General features: G+C 47.0%; 1 protein-coding gene across 1 annotated transcript; it reads right to left on the reverse strand.

Annotated features, from left to right (window-relative positions):
• Positions 1 to 3,320: 3,320 nt before the first annotated feature.
• On the reverse strand, positions 3,321 to 8,448 carry LOC310668252 (granzyme E-like). Its single transcript, XM_083421276.1, has 5 exons — positions 8,376 to 8,448; positions 7,062 to 7,209; positions 6,659 to 6,812; positions 5,880 to 6,131; positions 3,321 to 4,347 (listed from the first exon to the last, which is right to left on the reverse strand). Exons 1-5 carry the CDS (start codon positions 8,431 to 8,433, stop codon positions 4,213 to 4,215), a joined length of 747 nt encoding a protein of 248 aa, XP_083277402.1. The 5' UTR covers positions 8,434 to 8,448; the 3' UTR covers positions 3,321 to 4,212.
• Between the last annotated feature and the right edge of the window lie 2,770 nt (positions 8,449 to 11,218).

The raw sequence follows: 11,218 nt of genomic DNA on the forward strand, positions 1-11,218 counted from the left end.
CACTTGTAATTTTTGCTTTTCTCCCCCTCTTCTTTAAGTCTTTTGTGCCTTATTTTATCCCCATGTTTGTATCTTATGCTACTCTGTGGCAATAATAAAGTTTGTAATGTTGAATTCTTGGAAGAAGGGCAATGACACGCCTAGACAACATCTTGAGAAGTAGAGACATCACCTTGCCAACAAAGGTCCGTATAGTAAAAGCTATGGTTTTCCCAATAGTGATGTATGGAAGTGAGAGCTGGACCATAAAGAAGGCTGATCGCTGAAGAATGGATGCTTTTGAATTCTGGTGCTGGAGGAGACTCTTGAGAGTCCATTGCACTGCAAGAGGATCAAACCTATCCATTCTGAAGGAAATCAGCCCTGAGTGCTCACTGGAAGGACAGATCCTGAAGCTGAGGCTCCAAGACTTTGGCGACCTCATGAGAAGAGAAGACTCCCTGGAAAAGACCCTGATGTTGGGAAAGATGGAGGGCACAAGGAGAAGGGGGCGACAGAGGACGAGATGGTTGGACAGTGTTTTCGAGGTTACCAGCATGAGTTTGACTAAACTGCAGGAGGCAGTGGAAGACAAGAGTGCCTGGCGCGCTCTGGTCCAGGGGGTCACGAAGAGGCGGACACGACTAAACGACTAAACAACAGCAATGTTGGATTAATAATAAGAAGAAGAATACTGTAATAATAAGAAGAATACTGTAATAACAATAATAATAATTTTATGTGAGTTATAACCACTTTTAACTTTTTGCTTTTCTCCCCTCTTCTTTAAGTCGTATGTGCCTTATTTTATTTCCATGTTTGTATCTTATGCAAGTCCGTGACCATAATAAAGTTTGTAATAATAATAATTTTCTGTGAGTTATACCCACTTTTAACTATTTGCTTCTCTCCCTCTCTTCTTTAAGTCTAAGCCTTATTTTATCTCCATGTTTGTATCTTATGCTAGTCTGTAACCATAATACAAGTTTGCAATTATTATTAATTATTATTATTAGTGAGTTATAACCACTTCTTTAAGTCTAAGCCTTATTTTATCTCCATGTTTATACCTTATGCTAGTCTGTGACCATAATACAAGTTTGTTTTTGGAAGATAATCTTTATTGATTTTATGATTACATACTATACATATACACATTACTTTACATTTAATCCTAAGAGTTGACTTCCCTCCTTCCTTCTTCTGGCTTTGTAATGCTGGATTATTAATAACAATAATTTTATGTGAGTTATAACCACGTTTAACTATTTGCTTTTATCCGACTCTTCTTTAAGTCTTGTGTACCTTTATTTTATTTCCATGTTTGTATCTTATGCTAGTCTGTGACTGTAATAAAGTTTGGTGGGACAGTGTTCTCAAAGCTACCAGCATGAGTTTGACCAAACTGCGGGAGGCAGTGGAAGACAGGAGTGCCTGGTGTGCTCTGGTCCAGGGGGTCACGAAGAGTCGGACATGACTAAACAACAACAACAACAACAACAACAACAAAAGGCCAGCCCTTCATCCAATACAAAATGAGATTGCAAGAATGCATAATGAAACAAAAACAAGAATGAAAACAAACCAATAACACACACACACCCCTCCAGGAAACACATCTAAAAGGCCACAGATACGTAACGAAGGCGGCCGGCGAGCCTCTCTGGGGAGAGAATTCCACAAATGGGGAGCCACTCTCAGGGCTGTGGGTTTGAGCCCCACGTTGGACAAAGGATTCCTGCATCGCAGGGGGTTGTATTATATGGCCCTTGTCTTACCTTCCAACTCTTATTATTTTATGAATTGGTGCCTTAATTTTGATTCATGTTTTCCTCTTCCCTCCCGGCCCCTCCCTTCTTTTTCCAATCTCCGGTTAGCCACCTAAGTAGTAGTAGTAGTAGTAGTAGTAGTAGTAGTAGTAGTAGTAATAATTTATTATTTATACCCTTCCCATCTGGCTGAGTCTCCCCAGCCACTCTGGGCGGCTCCCAATCAAGTGTTAAAAACAATACAGCGTTAAATATTAAAAACTTCCCTGAACAGGGCTGCCTTCAGGTGTCTTTAAAAGAGAAGATAGCTGCTTATTTCCTCCACATCTGAGGGGCGGGTGTTCCACAGGGCGGGTGCCACCACCGAGAAGGTCCTCTGCCTGGTACCCTGTAACCTCACTTCTCGCAATGAGGGAACCGCCAGAAGGCCCTTGGAGCTGGACCTCGGTGTCCGGGCAGAACGATGGGTGTGGAGACGCTCCTTCAGGTATACAGGACTGAGGCCATTTAGGGCTTTAAAAGTCAGCACCAACACTTTGAATTGTGCTCGGAAACGTACTGGGAGCCAATGCAGATCTCTCAGGACCGGTGTTATGTGGTCCCAGCGGCCGCTCCCTGTCGCCAGTCTAGCTGCTGCATTCTGGATTAATTGCAGTTTCCGCGTCACCTTCAAAGGTAGCCCCACGTAGAACGCATTGCAGGAGTCCAAGTGGGAGATAACTAGAGCATGCACCACTCTGGCAAGACAGTCCGCGGGCAGGGAGGGTCTCATCCTGCGTACCAGATGGAGCTGGGAGACAGTTGCCCTGGACACAGAATTGACCTCCGCCTCCATGGACAGCTTTGCCATTTAAGTTCAGTTATCCACGTATCTCTAAAAGTTTGCAGAGTATTTTTTTTTTTTTAAAAAAGAAAAACTCAAGAAGATTCAACAGCATTTTAATGTGAATTTCTTTGGATACACACTTTGGTACACAATTGTGCTGATTTGTGCACATTTTTTGCAAAGCAATTTGCCCTAAGATAATGCATTTTTTGTTTGCTTTTTTAAAAAAAAAACTATTACATGCATCAAAAGACACACTTTACCCCCCATTACATGCATTCCCATAAACATGGCTTGGCTGGAGGCCTGAACGGCAAAATGGAGAAATTTTAATTTTGGAGGATGACTGGTTTTGGTGTGAACCATGTTTCGGAAAGTGTGAACTTTCAATCCAGGCTGAATATTAAATGTCTCCTCCATTCCTACAATACATCGCAACCCACAGCCTATGGTAAAGGTAAAGGGACCCCTGACCATTAGGTCCAGTCGTGGCCGACTCTGGGGTTGCGGCGCTCATCTCGCTTTACTGGCCGAGGGAGCCGGCGTACAGCTTCCGGGTCATGTGGCCAGCAGGACTAAGCCGCTTCTGGTGAACCAGAGCAGCGCACGGAAACGCCATTTACCTTCCCGCCGGAGCGGTACCTATTTATCTACTTGCACTTTGACGTGCTTTCGAACTGCTAGGTGGGCAGGAGCAGGGACCGAGCAAAGGGAGCTCACCCCGTCCATTGCAGGGATTCGAACCGCCGACCTCCTGATCGGCAAGTCCTAGGCTCTGTGGTTTAACCCACAGCGCCACCCGCGTCCCTAACCCACAGCCTAGGGGAGTTTATTTTGTGAAAAGGTTATTTGTGAGATGTTGTGGGTGCCAAAGTGTTTTGGATCTGCATCTAGGAATCCTAGAGGTTAGAATGGTGTTTGGGGGGCTGATGAAATGCACAGAGGAAACCCTTTAGAAATGAGATAGAGTCCTTCCGTGTTGGCTGAGAGGACCACGTCCCACATCCCTCAACCTCAAGGTGCTTGACCTGACCTTGTCCCAAAATGCAGGTTCCAATGGCAGGTCTGTGGGGCTCTGGGAAGAAGAGCCAGAGGAATCATCTAAAGCAGAGGTGGCTGACATATTGACCATCCAGATGTTGATGAACTTCAGCTCCCATCAGCCCTCACATTTGGCTAAACTGGCCAGGACTGATGGGAGTTGGAGTCCAGCAACGTTTCGCGAGTCAGAGGTCCTTCCCTCCTGATCTAAAGGAACAAGTTGCTATCCAGACATTTGGACCATCTTTGGCTCTCCAGATGTTGCTGGACTCCAGCATCTGGGGGCCACAGGTTCCTCCATCCCTGCATTAGGGGGAGTAAGGGAGAAGGGAGGAGCTGTTTGAGGGAGATGGAGGTCCGTGGAAGGGTTTTCTTCAAGGGGAGGCAGTGAAGGCACTTAACCAAACACCATCCTGTATGAAACAACTGATAGATCTTCCTTTTTCGCAGCCATTGAGGGTCTCTCTCTCTCTCTCTCTCTCTCCTCTCTGTGTGTGTGTGTTTTGTTGCAGAATGCAAGCCAAGCAGGTTATTCAGCAAGCAAAAGCATTAGGGGTGGGAAAGAAGGCACAATGTCACCGCGGTTGCTTCCTCTGTTCACAGTTTCATGGTTTTCTTGATCCATGGAAGGTAATGGGCAACGCGAGTGTAAACTGCTGGAGGGCAGGGATAGACATACGAGGCGATTCCTTGTGCCACACCATCACACACCAAGGGGCCACCCGAATCGCCCTGTGGAGAGGAGAGAGAGAACAAAGATGGCACCTGGGGGAAGATTTGGATCCACGTTGTGGCAAACTCTGGAGCTTGAACCAGGGCAAGCTGCTGGGTTACTGTTGGTTGGATCAGTCAATTCTGAGAGGAGACCTTGGTGGACATTCCCCCTAATAGAGTGGAACCTCGGGTTGTGAACATGATCTGTGCGGGAGGAACTTCCGCAACCCGCCCCACCCGCGCGGGTCACGATTCAGTGGTTCTGCGCATGCGCAAAGTGCTCTTCTGCAAATGCGCCGAAACCCGGAAGAAACCTGTTCCGGTACTTCTGGGTTTGGCGCGGTGCACAACCCAAAATCGTGTAACCTGAAGCGTCTGTAACCCGAGGCACCACTGTATACACATTTTGGAGGGCAATGTCTTTCTAATTAATTGCATTTTTGTACATTAGTTTTACCAATATATGCATTTCTATGTGCTCTTTCTGCTAGTGCACTCCTTTATGTATATATTATTTGAGTGGAGAACTATTGATCAAAGATAACTAGATGATCAAAGATAACCGAATTTCAGTTCCGCTATTAGTTCAGAAAGCAATCAGTTCTGCTTGTGTTCAAAATGTGAACCAGACCAAAGGTGGCATCCCATAATATTATGAAACACAATGAGTGTTGATTTCAGTGGGTCTGCTTTCAGTAGGACATAGGGCTCGCTTGTCCCGTCCGAGCAGTTTCCCCCTCATCCCACTCCTTTCCCAGGGAAAACCAGCTCTTTAGCTCTAAATCGGAACAAACAGCAATCTGCAGAAGACTCCTTTCTTGTTTGCTCTGATTCAGCTCCACAGAGCTGTTTTCTCCTGGAAAAGCAGTGGGACAAGAGGAATTGTGCAGCAGCCCTTAGCAGGATGCAAGCCTAAACAACTCTACCTTCCCTTTTGGGGACCCTTGGAGCCCCTGCGAAGCACAGAAGTGAATGGAATCGTTCGACATCCACCCCTGGGAATTGGCAGACATTCTATGAAGGCGCTGGGTTAGTCAGGCCACGTGTAAGTAGATTGGCATCTGCCCATGTCTATTTTGCTGCTAAAGGTAAAGCTAAAAGGACCCCTGACCATTAGGTCCAGTCGTGGCCGACTCTGGGGTTGTGACGCTCATCTCGCTTTACTGGCCGAGGGAGCTGGCGAACAGCTTCCGGGTCATGTGGCCAGCAGGACTAAGCCGCTTCTGGCAAACCAGAGCAGCGCACGGAAACGCCGTTTACCTTCCTGCTGGAGTGGTACCTATTTATCTACTAGCACTCTGATGTGCTTTCGAACTGCTAGGTTGGCAGAAGCAGGGACCGAGCAACGGGAGCTCACCCTGTCACAGGGATTCGAACCACCGACCTTCTGATCGGCAAGTCCTAGGCCCTGTGGTTCAACCCACAGTGCCACCCGCGTCCTTTTGCTGGAGAGGAGAATAATCCCTCAGAAGAGTGGGACCCATAACTGGGGAAGGCGTGCAGCTCCCCCCCCCCTTATCCCATCCCTTGCTGCTTCTGCTAGCTCTCACCTTGAAAACAGTCTCAGGCTCGTCGAGTCTCCCGGCACAGACCTTCCCGTCATTGATATAACGATATGGCTCCCCGTTCTGACTACAACCAGAGATGGCGATATTGGTCTCATAGAGTCTTTTTGGTCTCCAGTCTTTGTAAACCCGGCCCCATCCTGCCACACTGCAGGGAGTCCCATTGGAGAGGTTTCGGTCGAATCTGGGCAAGCGCAGGATCTGGACGTATTCATTCAGAGTAGCCTTGGAATTCAGCTGCGGAAAGGAGAGATGGGAGAGAGCTCATTGGTTTAGTCTTGCTCAAGGAAGCCCTTCGAGGAGTCTAGTGTCTCTAAAATGGGGAACTTTGGGTAAAGAAATCAGCAGACTGTATTGATAATACCAAATGATAATATTACGGTATGGATAATATTAATGGCGCACGTTCAGCTGGATGGTTGTACCAGCAAGAGTCTTGCGACTGCGATGGGGTTTCTCTACTGCACCCCACATCTGCTTTGTGGCAAAGATTTCAAGACCAAAACAACACAACTGAAACCGTTTTAAGAACAACATTCTCAAAATTACATAAAAAATTCAAGCAGCCGCCTACTCCGAATATACTCATTTCAGGGCTGCCTCAGAGGGGAAGTTTGGTCATGCAATGCCAGGGTAAACTGCGCAATGTCTAGTTCATTATGCTGCACACATTGGGACGGTTAGAAGAGCCTTGGCTCCTTCTGCCTTCAGGATCACTGACCTGGTGGGGAAGATAGAAGTAGAGCTTGCTTGGAGCAAGTTACCTTGAGCAGACGGATATCGTTGTATAAGACGTGTTTGTTATATTTGTTATATCTTTTATATTCAGGGTGTGAGTAGTTAGCCTCAACGCTGAACACTTGCTGAGAGGGTTCTTCAGCGTAGATGTTATGTGCCCCCAAGGTGACCGTATAGTTGCTGGAAACAGAGCATCAGTTAATGTCAGAGATCCTAGGACTCAATCCCCTCCTGGTCCCTGTGCAAAAGACCAGGTACCACCCCCCCTTGGTTCTTCCATGCAACTAGCTTTGCCCTTGATGGTTAGATGGCCATCTGCCATGGGTGCTTTAGCTGACCAGATGACCCTTGCAGTCCCTTCCAACTGTACACTTCTCTGATTCTATGACCATCCCTGCTAAAAACCAAGGAGGGATTAGTGAGACTTACCGATCGCAGTGCGCAGCCGTCATTACCCACTGGGGCGCCACCAGGAATCCGCCACAGTAAGAGCCCTTAAGATCCTCTAAGTAAGCCATGTAGGGTCTGGAGTGGGGCCTGGCTTCGTGCCCCCCAACAATCTGACTCCGCAATGGATCTGCAAGAACCGTATGCAGAGATCAGCTCCTCCTCCTTGCATGTTCCGGGGTGTCTTCCACACTTCCAAAGTTATTGGAGTGGCAAAAGAAATGAGTCACCATCCCAATGAGCTTACTCTTCATTTTCCTAGCAAGGAAGTTAGAGAAGCGAAAGCACGGAGCAGCCTAGGAAGACCCCCTTCGTTCCATTAGCTCAGGATTCTCCTGCAAGGACTGCCAAAAGTGGCTCCCAAGGAAAGGAGACCTCCAACCTGGATATGCTGTTGCGGATTGAAATTGGGACCTTGTGCAATGCAAAGCAGATTCACTTCCGCTGAGCTGCAGCCCCTCCCCAAGGGAAAAGCAAGGAGAATAAAGCAGAGCAGAATCATAGGATCCCAGAAGCTAGTCCAACCCCCACTCAGCGTCATTTACCTTGGTGGGTGACTAACCCCTGTTAGTAGATCCCCCAGCCTTAGTCTCAGCTCTGTATTGATTCAGCACAGATTCCCCTCTTATCATGCCCAGCTCAGATTTCAGTCTGTGCCCTGATAGAACAGGAAGCCTCCAGGAACTGTTGTGGCCTGAAATCTGCTTAGTAAAATGAAGATAATATTGCAAACTCTAAACTCACATCAGCAAAAGGCTATGGCTACCATGATACCTACAGGGCTACGGTCTTCCCCTAGTGTTCACCCCCAAATCTGGCTTTCATCAGGTACTCTGTACCTCAAGGTAGAACTCCCAATTTCCCCTTCTGAAATGAGACATTGACTGATCCCCATGAATTTGTCTTCTTCTTTAGTTTTGGAAAACCGGTGGCTTGGAATCAATCAGGGGAGGAAGGAAGAATCAGGCAATGAATGGGAATCCTGGTTTGCTAGGGAATCCAGTGGATTCACTGGAGGCAAAGGCAATTAGTCTGGATCGGCTTTGCCACCCAGCAATGGCATAATCACCTCAGTTCCCTGTGCTGATTCCGGCCTCTGGTTCACAGACGGTGCCATTACAGCAACACTAGAAAAGGGCACCCACACCCTGAATGTAGGAAACATCCCTTGCAGAAGACCACAGTGCCTGGAGACAGACAGTCAAGTCGTGATCAGAGAGGGAAGGACGGCTGGGAGGAGGATTTCAGGGAGAAGAAACCCCATGGTGCATCATCTGCCATGGTGCTTTTACTCACCTGTTTGGGCCAAGGAGAAAGACAGCAGTAGCAGAAGAACCTGGCGGAGTTTCCACATCTTGATGCTTGACAAGGAGGGAGATGCCTGGCGCTTAACTCTTCAGCCTCTCGACCCCATGGCTTTTATGGCCTCCAACCTCTGGACCCCACCTTCCCCAGGAAGCCACAATCTGGACTTGAGATCTGATAGGCAGGCTTATCGTTTCTCGCTAGCCACGTGGTTGATCCCACCACAAACGGCAATCAGATAATCAGATGGGGAGACTGGGGAAAATGAGAAATGGAGTGATCCCAGAATTGGAGACTTTTTAAGCAAAGGTTTACGAAATCAGAGGAGCGAAGATAATGTAATTCATTAAGACAAAATTAGAGACCAGCTTTCGATACACTCGAGTGGCTGTTACTATTAATTTCTTCTTCTTCTTCTTCTTCTTCTTCTTCTTCTTCTTCTTCTTCTTCTTCTTCTTCTTCTTCTTCTTCCTCTTAATTAATTAAATTTGTATACTGCCCTAGTTTGTGTCGGGCACTGGTTTCTGTGGTCGCTTGGTTGAAAGGTGCAAAGAGACTTTTCCATCTGTTTTGTGAACTGATTAAGAGACTCAAGGTGCTGGTGGTTCTGTGCTGAATTCATATGGTCTTACATGTCACGGATTGATGAGCGACTGGATTCAGATGCCCAAAATAGGATGGGGGATACCTGGCTTACTAGCCGTCCATGTGGAAAGGATCTAGCGGTCTTGGTGGACCACAAGCTGAACATGAGCCAACAGTTGACAAAGACTGGTCACCAGACACACTCTATGAGACCAATGTCGCCAACTCTGACAGTATGGGAAGCCGTATCCTAATCTCAATGATGGGAAGGTCTGTGCCGGAAGATCCGACAAGCCAGAGGCTGTTTTCTTTTTCTTTTTCTAATAATTTTTATTGATTTTAACATATAAATTATAAAATGTACCACAAAACGTATCACATATACAATCTTTTTAGACTTCCATCAGACCTCTGATGATCCACCGTTTTAACCACTTCTTATGCATTTCTTAACTTTATATTGCCTTTACATCTCTTAACTAATCATCCTCCCCCTTCTCCATTTTTGCAATACTTCCAATAATACTCCTCACAAAACTTCTTGCAACCCTGCAAACGTTGTCTGGTCTTCACAAATACTTTTCAAATTGTCCGTAAATTTACTCCAGTCTTCCGTGAATTTCTGGTCCCGCCGGTTTCAAATCCTCCCTGTTAATTTTATCTAGTTCTGCATAGTCCATTAACTTCATCCTCCATTCTTCGATCGCCGGTAATTCTTCTTGCTTCCATTTTGGGGCCAGTAATTTTCTTGCTGCTGTTATTGCGTATAAAAAGAGCTTAAATTCCTTTCTGTTTATATCACTCCCAACAATGCCCAGTAAAAATGCTCCTGGTTTCTTTACAAATGTATATTTCAACATTTTTTTCATCTCATTATATATCATCTCCCAGAAGCTTTTCACCTTTTTGCATTCCCACCACATGTGATAAAATGTTCCCTCTTTTTCTTGACATTTCCAACATTTATTATTAACTTTATACCGTATTTTTCGCCCTATAAGACGCACCAGACCACAAGACGCACCTAGTTTTTGGAGGAGGAAAACAAGAAAAAAATATTCTGAATCTCAGAAGCCAGAACAGCAAGAGGGATCGCTGCGCAGTGAAAGCAGCGATCCCTCTTGCTGTTCTGGCTTCTGGGATAGCTGCGCAGCCTGCATTCGCTCCATAAGACGCACACACATTTGCCCTTACTTTTTAGGAGGGGAAAAGTGAGTCTTATAGAGCAAAAAATACGGTACATTTTCGCTAATTTGACGGGTGTAATAAGCCAGAGACTGTTTTCACGGAAGCTGCAAGTGACAGGATCAGAAGGGGGAGAGCTACACGCCTTTCTTGTTATGGATCCCACCCTTCTGAGGGATCCTTCTCCTGTCCAGCAAAACAGACATGGGCAGATGCCAGTCTACTTATACCTGGCCTCAGGGGCGTAGGAAGATCGGTGTGGTCCACCCTGGGTGCCATCCCTGAGGGGTGACAAAATAACACACCGTGGGGGTGGCACTTACCGTGGGGCTTGGCCTGAAGCATGCCCAAGCCACTCGTCTCTCCAGGCAGACTCCGTGGGCAACTCGCTGTGGTGCCCCCTGGACAGATCATCCTGCCCCCCATCCATGGATCACTGTGGCGCCCCCATGGGTGGCTCGCCCCACCCCCAGTGCTCTAGGTTCCGGAGCAGCTAGCTACAGCCCTGCCTGGCCTGACCAACCCAGTGGCTTCATACAATGTATGCCAACCCCCAGGTACAAAAATGCATTTGATTAGAAAGCCATTGGCTACCAAAATGTGTATGTTAGGGGACATCTCGTACCTCGTACCTACGGGACCGCCTCTCCCGGTATGCCTCACGGAGGACCTTAAGGTCCATAAATAGCAACACCCTCGAGGTCCCGGGCCCTAAGGAAGTCAGATTAGCCTCAACCAGCGGCAGGGCCTTTTCAGCACCGGCTCCGGCCTGGTGGAACCCTCTGCCTCATGAGACCAGGGCCCTGCAGGATCTGATTTCTTTCCTCAGGGCCTGTAAGACAGAGTTGTTCCACCTGGCCTTTGGTTTGGAGCCAATTTGATTCCCTCCGCCTCTTTCTTTTCCTTTCTCCTCCTGTGAGGCTATATTTTAATATTTTAACATTTCAATATTTTAATGTTGTGTTTTAATCTTGTTTTTAGGTTGTATTCATTCAACTTGTTTTTATTACTGCTTATTAGCTGCCCTGAGTCCCGCCTTGGCTGGGGAGGGTGGGGTATAAATA

This window comes from Podarcis tiliguerta (genome assembly GCF_965153285.1).
Source record: "Podarcis tiliguerta genome assembly, chromosome: 18".
In the NCBI taxonomy this organism is placed as follows: domain Eukaryota; kingdom Metazoa; phylum Chordata; class Lepidosauria; order Squamata; family Lacertidae; genus Podarcis; species Podarcis tiliguerta.